Source organism: Helianthus annuus, chromosome 15 (genome assembly GCF_002127325.2).
Source record: "Helianthus annuus cultivar XRQ/B chromosome 15, HanXRQr2.0-SUNRISE, whole genome shotgun sequence".
Lineage (NCBI taxonomy): Eukaryota > Viridiplantae > Streptophyta > Magnoliopsida > Asterales > Asteraceae > Helianthus > Helianthus annuus.
This window is the reverse complement of record NC_035447.2, coordinates 38,208,791-38,226,375: the sequence shown is the minus strand read 5'-3', so window position 1 is coordinate 38,226,375 and position 17,585 is coordinate 38,208,791. Positions and strand designations below refer to the sequence as shown.

At 35.8% G+C, this 17,585-nt stretch overlaps 2 protein-coding genes and 1 long non-coding RNA gene across 5 annotated transcripts; all 3 read right to left on the bottom strand.

Annotated features, from left to right (window-relative positions):
* Window positions 1–421: 421 nt before the first annotated feature.
* On the bottom strand, window positions 422–4,530 carry LOC110909610. 2 transcript variants are annotated; one of them, XR_004880713.1, is made up of 4 exons: window positions 4,445–4,530; window positions 3,810–3,916; window positions 3,628–3,709; window positions 422–664 (listed from the first exon to the last, which is right to left on the bottom strand). XR_004880713.1 is itself a non-coding variant. In XM_022154474.2 (3 exons), the coding sequence occupies exons 1-3, from the start codon at window positions 3,951–3,953 to the stop codon at window positions 486–488; spliced, it is 405 nt and encodes a 134-aa protein (XP_022010166.1). In that variant the 5' UTR covers window positions 3,954–4,204; the 3' UTR covers window positions 423–485. The 2 variants fall into 2 exon arrangements, 1 of the variants encoding a protein (XP_022010166.1); XM_022154474.2 differs by lacking the exon at window positions 4,445–4,530 and having other exon boundaries at window positions 423–664; window positions 3,810–4,204.
* A 1,326-nt stretch (window positions 4,531–5,856) lies between these two features.
* Window positions 5,857–14,884, bottom strand: LOC110911441 (ubiquitin receptor RAD23d-like). Of its 2 annotated transcripts, none has more exons than XM_022156061.2 (13): window positions 14,734–14,884; window positions 14,552–14,633; window positions 8,961–9,122; window positions 8,341–8,388; window positions 8,149–8,216; window positions 8,003–8,059; window positions 7,744–7,918; window positions 7,217–7,375; window positions 7,062–7,136; window positions 6,930–6,977; window positions 6,749–6,855; window positions 6,591–6,669; window positions 5,857–6,192 (listed from the first exon to the last, which is right to left on the bottom strand). In XM_022156061.2, exons 2-13 carry the CDS (start codon window positions 14,615–14,617, stop codon window positions 6,076–6,078), a joined length of 1,161 nt encoding a protein of 386 aa, XP_022011753.1. In that variant the 5' UTR covers window positions 14,618–14,633; window positions 14,734–14,884; the 3' UTR covers window positions 5,857–6,075. The 2 variants fall into 2 exon arrangements, with proteins under 2 accessions (XP_022011753.1, XP_022011754.1); XM_022156062.2 differs by having other exon boundaries at window positions 14,698–14,806.
* A 782-nt stretch (window positions 14,885–15,666) lies between these two features.
* Window positions 15,667–17,353, bottom strand: LOC110909716. The gene is made up of 3 exons (XR_002575561.2): window positions 17,207–17,353; window positions 16,628–16,694; window positions 15,667–15,887 (listed from the first exon to the last, which is right to left on the bottom strand). It is a non-coding gene; the product is annotated as an uncharacterized LOC110909716 (long non-coding RNA).
* Window positions 17,354–17,585: the final 232 nt, after the last annotated feature.

Genomic DNA, 17,585 nt, shown 5'->3' with positions numbered 1-17,585 from the left:
CACACCGCCCACCCTAATGGTTTTTGGTGTTCAACAAGCATGTATTACTTGATTAGGTGTGGTTTTACCACGGGTTTAGGTTTATTATAAGTTTTGGGTCTGGGATTACTTTAGGTGTGATTAGGGATGGGGTACATGCCATTAGCACCTAATATTCCCTTACTAATAATATATTGCTAACACATTAATAAATAATCAACCACATGTAATTAACCCCAAATGTTACGAAAAGTAAAGACATTTTGGAACTTTAATAAAAGTTGGAAATCATGTATAATAATAGACACAAAAGAGATCACATGGTCGTATTAGGTAAAGAATCCTGACAATATATATAATATTAACTAACACAAAATTTACATACATACATATATATGTCTTGACTAAAGTAATCAGTGTAGCCTTTTTTACAAAAAAAAAAAAAAAAAAAAAAAAAAAAAAAAAAAATCTTGTAACATGATGGTAGGTACGTAATTACACAAGTATCAAGCAAATGAAGAACGTAAAAAGCGTTTAGCATTGGAAATTTTATTGATCGTGCTCTTGTAGACGGTAATGACTTCAAGTTTTTTCCCAATGGTTTTGGTTGCTTTTGAGTGTTTGCATATAAAGGTAAGGGTTGTTTTCTTCTCCATCATCATTATCTCCATTGATTCCATATCTCCTATCATCAGTTTAAAAAAAAATAATTAAAAATAAATACCTCAATCAGTCAATCACCCACACCTTCCCCATACATAATCTTACTCGATTAAGATTCTTATATTTCACACATGTCAACTTAAGTCCATGTATAAACACCCCTTGTTAGTAGTTGTATTATTAGTATAAGATTTTAATAGTTTAAAGTCTATAAATATTTCTACTCTATTTTTCTTATATACCTTAATTCTCAATTCTTATTATTAAATGTATTTTTAAATATTTAATTACATATTTTTAATTAACAAACAAATGTAAATTTATAAAACTAGTATTTAGGACCCGTGTTTTGCGACGGGTTCGTTAAACCGAAGAAAAAGTAGACGGAACACCACGCACAAGCATTGCGACGTGTTAACTCGCAAAATTTAGACGAAACGTAAAACATTATCATAAAAAATTCGTGTCAACTCACAAAAAATAGACCAAAACGTCAAACGTAGATAAGAATAACTAAGTTGACATGTGACCTGCTTGTAGCTACAAGATCGTTCAACAAAAAAAAAACGTAAAAACGTTGAACCACATATGTGTGTAGTGTGTTTACTCACTAATATCAGACTGAAACGTAAAAATTATCTTAAAAATGAATTACTAAGTCGAAATGATAATAAAGTAACATAAAAAAGAAATAAAAAAAGTCAAAATTAAAAAGTTTAAGGCTTAAATAGTAAGGCTACAACCATTGGTGACCAAATGCTTGGTTGGTTTGCCAAAAAGTGAAAAAAAAAATTTCATTTAAATCTCATGACCCTAGTTTTTTAATTATGTTTTCCATTTTTATTTTATAACAATTAATTCTACCTAAAACATGATTTTCTTTAATAACTTTTTAATATTTAATTATTAAAAAATCTGAAAACACAGTGTTCTTTAACTTTTTTCTCATCCAAGCCCTCAACCAAGTCCCCTGATAAACCCTAACTTTTGAATAGTCATTACAAGTCTCGGTTTTTTAGACCATGTACAATCAATGATTTCTAGCTTTAGGGATGCATACATGGAAAAAGAGGGGACACACTTGGAAGTGAGAGGACAGGGAGAGAGAAGACCCGTGGTTTGTGGACACGAGTGCAGTGGGTTGGCTAAGAGAGAGGAGAGAAGGGCCACACTCCGTGGAGTGGAAGTCGGCCAAGCCTACCATGACTTCATTGGTGAATCCATATGTTGTTGATGCTCTTTGGGAATTTTAAAGGTAGAACCCTAAATTAAACCCCATACAAGCATTGACAGATCTTTGACTTAGTTTTCAGTAAAACAAGGGGACGCGGACTCAATACGTATAAAATTTTCAATAAGATTTACACTATTAAGCGAAAAATTAAACGATGGGGGTGGGGCAAGCCAAGATTCGCCATTGCATACATGTATAATGAGTTGGTGTAGTTTTCAGCTAGGTTGCAAATTGATTATAATAATGAGTTGATGACAAGAAGATGTTGACGATGAGAGAAATCTAAGTACCTAACACGATTTATGTGTATATACATGTGTGTTTTATACTTTTTTATAATATATCATATATGCATTTGGAATTATCGATGGAGATCATATAAACAATGGACACGATGCACAAGTACAAGTCTGATAAGAATGTATCTACTTTTGGTAACACACCACATTGGAAAGTTGTGTGACAAATAATGAAATAACAAGTGCATCCGATGTATAATTGTACAACTCCTTTTCTTTGTATTTAGAAAAATAAAATATATGTTAGGATACTAGAAAAAAAAAAGGTTTTTTGCTTGTGAAAGGCAGAAATAATTCATTATGGTCACATCTATATTTTAAAGTGTAGACACGTCTATTAATTTACAAGTAATTTTAAAGTGTTGTTATAATGAAGTCATGACAACTTCAATGTAAGGCATAATGTCAAAACATGTTGTTGTAAATTAGTTATTATAATGTGAGACACGATATTGCTTTTAATGTGTTTATAACCAATGATGGTATCAGTTTGGTATATCACCGTACCGGCAATCGTTATAGCTTACGATGCAAAAAATACTCTATTTTGAATACAATCCTATTTTCAACCATACTTATACCGGAATGCGAAAACAAAAGTTAAATACGTATTCAAATTTTTTTAATAAAGTTAACGAATACTATTAGGAAAAAAATCAAACTAAATGGAAAAAAATGGATCAGGATTATGGGGTATAATATTTAAAAAATAAGAAATGGAATAAAAAATATATATGTTGTACTATTATTTAAATTTACTGTTTATAGTACATGAAAATTAATAGTTATAAATATTATTTAGAGTTACTGTTTATAGTACATGAAAATTTAATAGATATAGATATACATGATATATTCCAAGATGCTTTTCACGATGCATTCTGGGATATTTTGTGATGGTTTGAGATGAAATATTTTTATACGAATTTTACGACATGAAAATGTCATTGATTTACTCTTTTTAAGGATTTAAGTGACCTTCTTCATGATATTTGGCAAGTATCATGACAAAATGGCAAAAATTCATGGAAAGTGTAAAACAACAAACACTTTTAGTGAAATCTTCTCATTATATATGTGACAGTTTTCACAATATGTCACTAGTCACTGCATCTTTCACAAACAATAAGGATAACAAAAACGTCTTAAAATAATCAAGTGGTGATCTAGCGGTAAGGTGTTTGACTTCCACAAAAGCAGTGTGGGTTTAAATACTTGCGAGTGCAAGGTAAGATGGCTTTTAAGTACAAAAAAATTCAAAAAAATTAGTGTGGCCCGGTTTTGAAAACATTGGTTTAACTGTTTAAGTAGATGTGGAGTTTAATGCCTAATATGGGCAGTCGACGCGTGTCCATATGGCGGAGGAGGGTGATGATTGAAGAAAAATGATATATGTTATTTGTATATCAGAATGCCGGAAAATCAAGAAATCTTGAAAAAGGGAGCACTTACCATTCAATCTGGAAACGATATCGGCAACTCTATCTTGAGACATTTTGCATCTATGATCAGCCAACACAACAACTTCTTGAACCTGTATGTATAACAGCAGGAACGATTTGATCGCTAGATACAATCGACGGTACAATGTATGCATGATCAAAACAAAAGAAAGATGAGAAGAAACTATTTACAAGAGGGAAGGTCAAGGATTCAATGGAGGCGAGTGTCGGAACATTGACCAACTTCTTTGACTTTTCGGGTTCTTCTTCTTTATCATGTTTAAAAGCAGCCAACTCTTCTGGAATTGTGAAAAGCTCCATGAGGGTATGTTTCATGTTTGATTTTTTGTAGCATAGGGAAAAGGAAATTCTATATTTAAGGATAGGTTAATTTCATAGGTGTAGTAGTCAAATAAATAAAAAAGGTACCATTTTATAATGCTTGAAATAGAAGTTACAAAAGCATCTAAGATGGGAAGTTTTAAAAACGTTGTCACATCACACTCTTACAGCCAAACGGGCTCCAAAAACGCCCCCTTCCCTTCCTCCTCACATAATCCGTTTTTGGATGTTTTACAAGAAAAAAACCTCTCATCCCTATCTTTGCCACGTGAGTAGTGGCGGATCCAGAATTTATTTTCTAGGGGTGCGATTGGAGGGTTTTACCATATTTTTAAGGGGTGTGATCAGGATTTTTGTCTAAATAATACACTAAATATTTTTTTCAAGGTGGGCCGCCAGCCACCCCATGGACCTATGTAGGTCCGCCCTACACGTGAGCCTAAGAAACAGGTGTTGGAAACTTCGGATGCTATAATAGTACTAACCTCAAGAAATCATGATTATGTCAAATGTCCCACCACCTTGGATGCAGATGCATACAAAACAACAAGAATGAATGAATAATTTCTTGAAAAAGCAAATTGCAATTGATCAAATAATGTCCCCGAATTGTGAATTGTACATGGGTATCTTTTGTGGATGAAATCCTAGAGTGCAGCAACAAACTTGTGTGTTTGAAGCTAACTCTTTCTGATTATTAATCATGTTACCACTATTTAATAATTGTTGATAGGATATTAGTTAGGGTATTAGATTACTTACTATTTGTTGTGTAGATAAGGTTCTTCGTAACTTTGTATGTATCGTAAGTTTCGTTTGTAGTTATTCCCATTGTAACCATATAAAAACTCGATTAATAATACAGTACTCGACAAGGTTCTCGTTATTCTTTATGGTATCGTATTGCCACATTTTCCTTGTCTTCTTGTCCCTTTTTGTCAATCATGTCCTTGAACTTTGGTTGGCCGACAACCATGTCCAAAGATTAATAATACAGTACTCGACAAGGTTCTCGTATTCTTTATGGTATCATATTGCCACATTTTCCTTCTCTCTCTCTCTCTCTCTCTTATTGTTCCTTTTTGTCAATCATGTCCTTGAACCTTGGTTGGCCGACAATCATTTTCCTTTCATTGTTCCCACCTGACGACTTTCTCTCTTCTTCTCCCTCTCCACCTGCCTCAGGGACACATATAGGTTAGCTTTCATTTGTTTTCTTTTTCTTGTGGTAGCTACCACGCCAATTGCCATCTCTCACCATAGCCTTGTCAACATCGATATGGCCAATAGCCTTTGCTAGCAATGAGATTCTTAACGTTTGAGTGGTGTCGCTACACATCTTGCACTTGTTGGCACGACAATGATTGTCACCGCCACAAAGCCACTTATATCATTGCTACATGCGTAGCTCCTAGCCTCCAAACTTCACAATCTTTAGCTCATGTCATCGCATCTTTATTTCTTCCCTTATGGGTTTCTTTATGTTAATGCATTTCGCACTCTGGTCCGACCATTCAATTTCCTCTCAATTCGACTGCAACGAAGTGTTAGATTGTAATATATAGCTAGGATAATAGAAAGAATATATTAGTTAAGAGTAGTGTTCAATTAAGTGGATTGTTCATGTTATCATCTCTTCATATGAACACGTACATTGTAGATTAGAGAGCTAAATGGCATGCTATTGGAAAGTTTAGAGTAATAGTGCCGTGCATTTCTTACATCTCTACTTAAAATTGGCTCCGTGTTGAACATATAGCATATATAGGCCCAGAACCATTCCCTGCCTTGTCATAAATACGAGACCCCCAAAAACTTCTGTTTCGGGTTTTACCATCGGCATTGGTTTTTTTCCCTCTATGAAATAGCAATTGGTCGCCAAACTATATAGAGACGATGAAGAGAGCAACAACACTATTGTCATACAAAGACAAAATATCAAAGTCCAAAATACAAAGCAAGTGCGAATTAAATACGAGACGAGATAATCCAGTTACAATCCAATTATGGTCTTTCCCGACACCCCTCCATATTTCCGCAACTCGGAAATAAAAAAGAAACCGGAAAAATAACCACCGGGATCGATTACTTACCATTTCATCAACCAACACTATGACTAGTCTTCAAATTCGTGCATGTGATCTAATAGGTAATTGGCTGCCAGTTCTTCGTTCTTGTTGCACGCGAAAAACACCTCTAATACTAGTGCTCTATCGAATCCCATTGCTTCAAGCTGAAACAGACATCACCGTCACTTTTTTTAAACGCGTAACCACTTTTTTCACTTTTTTTTTTTCCATTTTAATGTTTCTTTAAGGATAACTTCATATATCCATTCAAAACTTGGTATAATATCATATTCACCCAACGGATGATCTTAATATCGAATAATGCCCTTTTTTCCAATTTTACGACATTTGTACCCCCTTCTCTTGGAACTAACATCAAGATAAAAGAGTTTGGGGCGTAAGGAGAAAGAGAAGGGTGTAATGGTCGTATTTTAAATTATATTTAATAAAAATGGGTAAATATGAAAGTTGGAGAAAATGAATGGATATATTTGATACTATATGATATTATGTAAGTTATCAGGGATATATATTTTTTTAGAGAAAGAAAAATATGACTCACCCGTTCAATGGCTTCACGTTCCTCGGGTGTAACAGTCACCGCCTGTGGCATTGCTGCAGCGAGATCTCCAAGAACATTTCTGAAATATAGAAGCTGTTAAGAACAGTAAATAAAATAAAACAAGTACAGAAGATTAGGAATTGACATATGAAACATACTCTCCGCCTTCAACGGGCTCATTGATCAATCGAAGAAAATCAGCCTGATGCTCTTGAATGAGTCTCACCAAGTGAGGATTTTGCTTCCCCAGCTCTTGCAGCATTGGCTGTCATGTGACTGTGTTAGTGTGTGTGTGTGTGTGTACACATTTAACAAAAAAACATTTTTTTGATATAATACCTGCAGTATTTGTGGATTAGCTTGCACCATAGCTCGTAGTGCTTGAAACTGAAAAGGGGAAAATAAATGGTTATTAATTTACTTGAGCCCCAAGTATCAACGTGTGTAGGTGTGGGACCAGTGTGGGAATACCTGCGGACTGTTACGGAGAAAATCAAGGTTTCCAGCGGCACCGGCAGGAGCATTTGCACCCATGTCAGGAAGACCCTAGGCCAAATGTAACAACCTTATCGTTTACAAAAACGTTCCAGATGAAAATAGGCAGATTCACTAGCAAACAAAAATACCTGAGGAAAGAGATCCAACGGATTTGCATTTGGTCCAGCAGAAGGCACAGCTGCTGGTTGTGTAGCTGGTGGGGCCTGAGCAGGGGGGTTCACCGTCTGCACACCTGGCACCGGTGAAGCCCCCGCAGCTGGAGGCAACTCGGCTGGCTCAGGAATACCCTGACATGATGACATATTTAGGTGTCGCAAATTATCTACTGCACGTTTAGTTTCAAAGAAAATATAATAGTAAAGTACACGGATGGCCCTGTGGTTTACTAAAATTTTGGATTTGGCCCCTAGCTTCCCAAAAGTACACAGATGATCCCTGTGGTTTGCAGTTTGTAACACATTTAGTCCCCGGCCAACAAATCTAAAGATTTTAGCATGTCTAAGTCAAGGACTAATGCTTTACAAAGTGCAAACCACAGGGACCATTTGTGTACTTTTCGAAAGCTAGAGACCAAACCCAAAATTTTGATAAACCACAGGGACCATATGTGTACTTTACTCAAAATATAAATACAAAAAGGTTTCTAAGAATTTACAGAATACAAATACTCGACAGCTCTTTCTGGATTGTTGAAAGCAGCACGAAGAGCACGAACGACTGTATCGCGATCCCAGGTCCCACCACCCATATCGAGAATATGCTGGATTGTACCCTCCAAATTGCTTCCAGCAACAAGATTTGATGCTGCTTGATCGTAAACATTCTCCGACCTATAATCAAACCATCACTAACATATGAGTGTTTATTACTTTAATAATGTGATTAGATATTCCGTCTTTTGGAGAAATACTAACGGAGCGTTCGAAATAGTTACTGAATCTGGAGCTGGAGCAGAAGGAACAACTGCAGGCCTGCAATAATAGGAAAGTATGTTGTCTAAAAGAAATTGCATTTTGATTATAACTTAGAAGTGCACAAACATGTAGCAGACTAAGCTTACGGTGTCACAGCTGGAGGAGGAGCTTGAGTGACAGCCGGTGCAGGGGGAGCGGCACTTGTCTGAGGTGCCTGCATGACATGATAGGTTCAGACCGTTCAAAGCATATCACATACAAACTTTAGAAACATCAATGAGATGCTAGAACAGGACTAAAAGTGGAAGACAATAGAAGTTAAACAAATAAGTTGATACCTTAGGGGCAGTTGCTGCTGTTGAAGTTTGGCCAGAGGGTACCTTACTCTGTAGTCACGGTTGGAAATAAATTAAAAATAATTATACAAACATAACTCAGATCAAGGAACTTATGTCCTGGTGTGCATCCGTCATCAATAAGTTTCCATTTAGTGGCTTTTTTTATTAAAGAGTATAATGTCATTTTCGTCCTTCAGGTTTGGCCAGTTTTACGACTTTCGTCCAAAGGTATTCTCGTCTTTTTTAGATCTGGCTCGTAAACATTTTTCTCCATTAAGTCAGGGGTATTCTCGTCTTTTGTGTCAACTTAAAGGGCAATTCGGTCTTTTTCACTTAATGTACAAGCATTTAGCATAATGTACAAGTAAACCTGCAATTTAGCCTTTTTCGCTTTATGTACGAAAATACCCCTGACTTAACAGAGAAAAATGAATGGAGTTAATGAGCCAGATAAAAATAGTAAGATTTCAAACCTTTTGGATCCATACACGAAAAAAAACAAACCTTTAGACAAAAACTGCAGAAACTGGTCAAACCTCAGGGACAAAAATGACATTTTACACTTTATTCAGATAAATAATATTTTGGTGTCTGTAGAAAAAACGGGGGCTTAATTTAACCTTAGATAACATAATGACGATAAAAGAATTTTCAGCAACTTTGTTCTCTTCCAAGGTGGTGCCATCTTTAAGCACTTTACCCTGATGAATAAGCATTTGTTGTGCAGCAGGATAAACATCTGATCCTTGAACAGTTTCTATATTTTTCTTCACATCAGCGACCTGCATGAACCATCACACACTATCTTACTACCTTGTTAACAAAGGTAATTTTTTATCATAACCAACCATAGAATTCAGAAGATGCAAACCGCGTAGAGCATATCGTTCAAGTTGTCATTAAAGGATCTAAATATTTTGTTTTCTGTTCCGTCAGTTTTGCTATAAGCTCAAACAACTAAATTCTATAAATATGCATTTAAAACAACAGAAAAAAATGTGAAGAGTGTTTAACAGTTGCATACTCTAGGCATCTTCACAATGTAACTAAGTAAATAAGTCGGTGTTTATTTAGCTATAAGGACATGTAACAAATTAAGCATTATGTTATCGGAGCAGCCTTTGCAAGTCAAATATAACAACTCTCATTACACAAGCAAATTGAATATTGAGGAAGCTAACTGTATTACAGTCTAGTAAAATTACTAGCTTTTGCTTATAACTTAAGCTGATACCTTGAGAGATTTGCTAATTGTAATACAATGCTAAACTATTGGGAATACCAAAACAAAAAGAATTACGAGATATGATGGGTTTCTAGCATACTTATGATGCGAGATAGTGTGAGATTGAGAGATGAAATCAGTAACAGAGCAACATCCGACCCTCTTGAGTCCAGCAGACAGGAATCTGCGTGTAACGACTCACGATAATGTCACATGATGCATCCTGATTCATGTACATAGCAATGTTTTTATATGAATGACTGGTAGTTTCAACCAGTTACAACACTAGGTTCTTGCAACACCATAGGCAAATTCCACATCACCGACGACTGGAGAAATGATGGGCATCTACTAATAAGTTAATAACCCCTGCAACTATGGTGACGCGTTTAAGGAAGCGTGAGCCCAATTTACAAATTGCCAGCAACATCAACATGTCTAAGAGAACATCAGAGCTATGGTCTAAGAGAAGTAGAGAACTAGGTTACTAGATAGCCTAAACGTAAACCGTATGTTTGTGTGACTTATGATTCTAATTTGCCACTTCTGATTTTTCTTTAGTGACACAAGTTCATTTACGTTTGTAAGATAGAAGACCGAAATGGAAGAGAGATGGTGATGATGATAAGTTCTAGCGGATTGAAAATACTTAGCTGACTAGTAGATTGGAAGTGCGAAATGTTTACGAGGTGCAACCTGATCTCACAAGTTTCCTAAAAATGCGTCACCGCTGTTAGTCAATTACGCATGTAACAAATTTCCTAAAGTGCGTCACCAACACTTCCATGCAAACATCATTGACTCAAAACAACAAGCAGCACTTCAACTTATCTCTCACAAAGTTCAAAAACCAACATGGCTAGCATATGAAATATACTAGATTCAGTCTTAGTTGGTAACAAGAATGTAGAGCATGAGCATTGATATGTTACGTAATGAAAGAGGATGGAACACACGCAAGTCAAATTTCCTAAAGTGCGTCACCAACACTTCCATGCAAACATCTTTAAAGACCATTAATCGGTAGACCCCCAAGCATTGATATGTTACGTAATGAAAGAGGATGGAACACACGCAAGTCAAACCTCAAGCAAACAAAAAACCTACTATTTGATTGTACCAAACATTGATTTCATAATCAATACCAATGTATTCAAAATAATATAATTCAAACATTAAAAATTATAGCATAAACAAAACCATTCCAACACCTGTCAGTCATTCTGCTGTATGTATACACGGTTTTGAAGACCAGAAATCACAACCAAACTTGAACCACAAGGACATCACTACTGTTTTGACATGAAAAATTATCTGCAGTTGAACACAAGTTTTAAACAGCTCGACTTGGAGTTCTTAAACTGAGTATGGGGGTACTCATAGGCATGGTTTTAAAAAACGCTTGAGGCGTGCGCCTCTAAGCGCGCCTCGAGGCGAAATGCCCAAAAAACGATTCTGAGGCGTGCCTCAGGGGGTTTCTATTGTACATGCGCCTCAGAGGGGCTGAGGCGCTAAAAAGGCTGCGCCTCGGAGGTTTTTGATATTTGTTTTTGACGTTTTTGACTTTTTGTGTCAATTTCAAGCAATTTATGTCTTTTTTATGTGTGTTTTGGATGATTTTGATGATGAATTTAGTTAGTATTAATAATTTTATAAGATATATAATTTTATATTTATTTTTAATTCCGCCTCAGGCTTACGTCTCGAAACTCGTTTCCGTTTTTTTAAACCTTGCTCATAGGGACGGGTACGCCGTACAAGTCAAAACAGAATACGAACATTTGATTTTTGGTTGAAAATGTGTATTTAATACTTAGGAATTACTGATAAAGTGATAAACATAACATATACTTGGTATCAACAAAACTTTGCTTTTAGATATCACAAACGGGATTTAGAAACGAAGGTTTAAATGTAATGATTACAACATAGGTTTTATGCGTAGTTAGACGGATTGGAGTTATAAATCGGAGGCACTAAAGAATACCGGGAAAACATTCAGCAGGTAAGTTTATGTACAATACATACTTTCAAAACTGGAATATATGCCAAAAAAGTGCAACACTTTGAAATATGCTAATATCTTGAAAGTTGCACACATGCTAATTAAAATCATATGATTAATTCGGATGTACCAGTCATATGCGCTGAGGAGGACAAGGATTTCGTATTATACTATTATACAGAAGTATGTAAAGCAGTTATTGGGTATATACATAGTCAAACCTAGATCTATGGACGGATAGTTACTTAGAATGTGAAATATGATTTGCATGCAAAATGTTGGTTTACACCATAGTTATCAAAGGTGCTAGGCGCACTTAAGGCGCATAGACCTCGCCTAGGGCCTAGGCGCTAGGCGCAAAAAAAGCGAGGGCCCGAGAAAAAAAAAGCGCACATATAAAGAAAATAAAAAATATATAATATGCTTTGTACGACTAGCCTAGCCCTAGCCCTATGCTTGTAATTAGTCACTGTTCAGTTTACACTTTACACATATGTTCATTCTTTATTGTTTCAGTCTCTGTCTCTGCACATATGTTCAGTCACTTTTAACACAGTAGTTTTAAACAGTAACCCACTTAAAAGGTTTGTTTTTATTTTTTTGTATGTCTCTCTCTCCTTTCCTGTCCTTTACCCACTCAACGTTTCTTCTTCCTTCTCTCTCACTACCCTGCAACTCCGAACTCCGGCCACCTTAAACTCTGGTCTGCGGCCACCAGAACACCACGAGCAGCTGCTGTCTTTGACCCATTTTACTCCATCTCTCCTCTACGCTAAAGGCGGCTGCCTAAGCCTGAATTTATTTCAAAATCTTGCCGGAATTTACAGAAAGTGTTCGGAAGCCGTCAGAATCTGGGAATCGCGTCTAAACAAGCGCAATAATTGCGCCTCGCCTGAAAATTGCGCCTAGGCGCACAAGGCGCTCGCTTTTGATAACTATGGTTTACACGTTCATGATATGTTTTATAATATTTTGATATATTGTTAGGTTCATAAATTGCCCAGAAATAGCCGACGTATGTTTTTAAGCATGTATCTACGTGAACACCAGACAAAGGAACTCTAAAAACAAGAAGAAACTCAGAAGAGAAACCAGTTGAAGGTTTTTAATTCCTATAAACTTTTTGGTATCTGTTTTATTAGAAACTCTACTTAAATTTCCTTGTAAGTATGCAGACTCTCCTTATATAAATATGTAATAAAATTCATTTCCGCTGCTAAATTGGCATCAATTGGTCACGTTAACCCCGTTAAGGTGGGGTGTAAACGTAGTTATCGATAGCGAATAGCGACAAACAGCGACGAGGTACCTATATTCTACGTAGCGATAGCGACGAAATAGTGCCCGCTATTGCATGTTTAGCGATAAGGTAGTTAAAAATTTAGGATATAAAAATAGCCATTTATAATTTTTTTTATATATATAATTATAAATAAAGTAAATTTTAGACTTTTTATGTATAAATTTTTAAGTTTAAGAACCAAAAGTAAACTAGTGAAAATAGAGGGGGTTAAATGTTAACCCCCTCTATTTACAAGTTTTGTGTAAATGTTAACCCCCTCATTTTGCCCCTGAAGAAAATGACAAAATAAAAGGATTTTATTAGCCAAATATCAGGAGATTTCATTTTTGGACCAAAATGGCAATAAAAGTGAAACCACAGGGACCCAGATTTAAAAGGTTTGAGTTTTGGACTAAAGTGGCAAAAATGACCAAACCTCAGGGACCAAAATGGCAGTTTACTCTTTACACTTTTATGTAAATTTTTACAAGTTTTAGGGACTATACGTTAACTAATGAAAAGATAGAGGGGTTAAAGGTTAAAATCCAAAAAGTTGTTAACCCTAAAAAGCTAAAACACAGAACACACAGCCGCTCTTCTTCTTTTATTCTTCTTCCTGGTTTCCAGCAGGTTTCCGACAGAAATTACAGCACCAGGGTCGGACTTCGTCGTCGGAATCCCGCTATAATCACGCCATGGAGTCGCTAAGTAACATATTGCGAGATATGGTCGATTCGCTATGAAGCGCACGATAAATTGTATTAGTTTAAACATGGCCACTTGTTGACTGCTTCTAACCGTTGAATTCACATTTAAAATCAACAAAACAAAGCAAGTTACAACTTCAATAAATTTCTGCATTCTAATGCTATCCTACCAAAACTGTGACTGCCACTGCTTCCCAAACTAAGAAACCAATCAATTTAACCACTACGACACCAGTTCATTGACATGACCACTCAAAACTTAAGTAATTCCTAACATAACTTAAGTAATTCACTAATTCCCAACATAACTTAACTTACCCTATACAAAACAAAAACAACTATGTAGCTATGTGAGCCAGAAACATGGGTGTGGTACTACCACTATGTCAGATGCGATTACCACTCACTTCTCTAATCAGGTAACAGCATATAACCAGAACCGCATATTTAACCTTCCAATCCGATAAAACTTCAACAGATACTCAATATTCAGAATTCAACTGTATAATTGTATAAACAGTTTATACAATTCAACAAAACTTTAGATTGTTAGTCTCGGTTCGTATGGTCTGAAACGTATATGATTGTGCGGTTACCTTTCGTGATATGAATTGTGTGGTTAGGTATGAAGATGACTGTGTATTGTTTTTCAAGCTTAGTTACTGTAGTTTTATAAACTACACCTTCAAAGCTTGAAGAACAATACACAATCATTTTCATACCTAATCACACAATTCATATAACAAAACGTAACCGCACAATCACATACGTTTCAAACCATACCGATTAATATTCAAATCCTAAATCAACAACGCACAATCTAATGACAACTTTCACTGTTCCAGAACCACAAATCGATGCTCTAAACCTAATTTCGTAAACCTCGAGATCATACAACCGCATAAAACCCTAATTCCTCACCAATTACACATAAAACCACCACGAATCGATCAAAATCAACGAAAAACAAGCGGAATTGAATCGAAACTGACCGTATCTTCACCTTTCACTTCGATTTCGAAGTGCGTGCCCTTCAATGTCTTCACAAAAACCTTCATCGTTCGATTTGTTCGTCTGCAGTTAAAACTCAAATAAGAAGTCGATTTACGTGAAGAAAAACGAGATTAGATACACGAACAAGCAATCGGGAGCTGTAGAATGCGTGAGAGAATACCGATTTCGTCTTCGGTGCGTCTGTGTGTTTGTGTGGGAGAAAGGTGTGGGGGGTGTATACGGTGAGATACCCCCTTTCTCAAGGCAAGAGGGAAGGTGGAGGTGTTTGGAGCACGCGCTTGGTGTGTGTGGATACACGCGCTGAGGCTAGAGGCTAGAATGTGCTAGTGCTGCTGCTGATCATTGTGGGGTAGGGGCGTGCATGGGTCGGTTTTGACCTAAAATCATAACCATAATCGTGATGTCGGTTAATGGATAACCATAACCAAAACCGATCGGTTATGGTGGTTATGGTTATTCGGTTTTGATGGTTTTAGCGGGTCGGTTATGGGTGGTTAACCGTGTATTTAGCTAAGCTAAAAATAGCTTAATTTGTTTAATATGGAATAAATTGTTATTGCATATTTGTATATATTAGTATATTACATAGTATAAAAAATACATATAATCTATAATATTAATACCAATTATTATCGAATATTGAAATAAAATGATATAATACATTCCATAAATTCAAAAAAACATCCAACCAAACCACAAAACGATATGAAAAACCTATAAATACTAAAAATCTTCAATAAAGAACATCAAATATTACAAATATGGTGAAATGTCCTAAATCCTACCAAAATTTATTACATGTCGGTTCGGTTCGGTTATGGTGGGTATGGAAAAAATGATAACCATAACTGACCCGCTACTTTCGGTTTTCAAAAAAAACCATTAACCGACCCACCAGTTTTTTATTTGGTTCGGTTTTTTCGGTTCGGTTTTTTCGGTTATGGTTCGGTTAATTCGGTTTTTGCACACCCCTAGTGGGGGGTTTGGTTGTTGTAACACCCTTAATAATTTGAACAGTAATAAAAGATAATCATAAGAACTTTATAAAAATTCAGAGTTTACAAAATCATTTCGAGTTTAAAACCATACACATTTGTGATAATTCCAATCACATCCAAAAAAGTGCATAACTAGTTTAAAGTAACCCTTGCTAGTAAACTAATCACTAGTTTAAGGGATTTAAAACTTGTTCAACAAAAGAAATTACAACATGTTTAAAATTTAGACAAAATTGAGTTTAGTGCGGAAGCTTCAAAATACGTGTTCGGTTCTTGACATGTACTTGATCACCATCCGGGAGGGCTTCAGACATACCTAGGGTCAAACACTAAAATATTAGTTTTGACAACAATACATTACGTATAAACGAAATTTAACGACGCAAAGCATCAAACAAAATATAAATTTTCTGGGTTCCACCGTAACTTACGGTGTCACCGTAAGTTTCGGTGAACCTGGAATGTCCCTTGTTCTACCGTAAATCAGGAGATTCACACCATATGCTTTTGATGTCCACCGTAACTTACGGTGGAACCGTAAGTTACGGTGGGTTCTGCATTCTTGTCCTTCAACTATGTTTCAACTTTAAAAGTTTATAACTTTTTACTCGTTCGTCCGTTTTAGCCGATTCTTTTTCTTATGAGTCCGTAATAAAATTACGGACTCAACCATGTAAATTTTACATCGCAGAAACCGAAATACCGACAATCGATTCACAAATTTCCTTGTCTCCATTATCTAACCCATTAGTGAAATTGCATAGCCAATTAGATAGCGTGGTACAATCCACCACTTAATGAAATATGAGGCCTTCAAGTCTCTATTCTCATGATTCTTTTTATAAAAACATCTTTTGACCCGTTTGGCTATTTAGTGAAAACTATCACTTCGCTGATATGCCAAACTAATTCCCAAGTCCTTAATTTGACCCGTTTAATGGTCGTGAGTACTTCGTCACTTTAACGACACATCAAACGCATCCTTTACATTACAACATCAATTACTTATCAAACCCAAGCATTTAAGCATAATTTAACGGGACTAAAGTCACGTACCTTTAAAGCACACCTTTTCCGCGGGTATCGCTTCCGGCGTGTCCACTTTACGTTCCGGATTCCTTGCCTAAAGAGTTAAATTCATAACAAGATTAGAACTCTCTTTCATAAGCTTTAACGCATTCATTCATAACATATGCAAATCTGCGTTTTTAGCAATCTTTAACATTTTAACCCTCATTTAGGCGTTTTATCAAACACCTTGCGGGTCAGATTTCTACATGATCTAAACCAAGTTCATAACTTGAATTTACCACTCAAATTAACTTCAATTAGATAATATACACATATTTTAACATCAACAATTTCAGAGATTATCCTACAAATTTCAGTTTTCACTAGAACAAGAGCCTTAATCCTAGTGTTTATCAAGTTCTACTAACTTACTAATTACCCACTATGGTGATTTTAATCCTTACAACTAACATGCAGGATTTTGACAAGAAATCATCTAGGTTTTGTCCCTAGACTTCACATTACTTCCAATTTCATGTTTTACTACACATAATCAAGCTTAACCTTCGATTTCAATCACATGCAAGAATTTGAGTTGTATCAAAACAACCTAATTTGACATACCTTATGACCTCCTTGACGAGGAGATCACGATTCTATGTTCAGATTTCGATTACGACGCGATTTGAGCCTTCAATTTGAGATTTTAGTAGAATTTAGGGTTGTGAAGGTGTGGGTGTCGCCCCTGTGGTTTCTTGATCGACCAGGAACTCCAAAATGGAGCGTTTGGTCTTTATTTTACTAATTATTAGTAATATAAGTTTCAATTTTGACAACCTTGGCCCCTCCACTCTCATTTAGTTTATATCTTTGGCTTTTTAACTCATCCCTATGTTACTACAAGACTTCTAACTAACTGGGTTATTTATCCTAGTTAGTTTATTCTTGTTTATTATACACTTTATAATTCTAGTATAAAGTTTTGAAATTTCAGGATGTTACA

Coding starts and splice junctions, on each gene's coding strand:
- LOC110911441 (XM_022156061.2), bottom strand. CDS start 14,617: ATGAAGGTTTTTGTGAAGACATTGAAGGGCACGCACTTCGAAATCGAA. Junction 8,060..8,148: donor CCTCCTCCAGCTGTGACACC/GTAAGCTTAGTC, acceptor CTATTATTGCAG/GCCTGCAGTTGTTCCTTCTG. Junction 7,919..8,002: donor GTAACTATTTCGAACGCTCC/GTTAGTATTTCT, acceptor GTTTGATTATAG/GTCGGAGAATGTTTACGATC.
- LOC110909610 (XM_022154474.2), bottom strand. CDS start 3,953: ATGAAACATACCCTCATGGAGCTTTTCACAATTCCAGAAGAGTTGGCT. Junction 3,710..3,809: donor AATCCTTGACCTTCCCTCTT/GTAAATAGTTTC, acceptor TTATACATACAG/GTTCAAGAAGTTGTTGTGTT. Junction 665..3,627: donor TATCGTTTCCAGATTGAATG/GTAAGTGCTCCC, acceptor AACTGATGATAG/GAGATATGGAATCAATGGAG.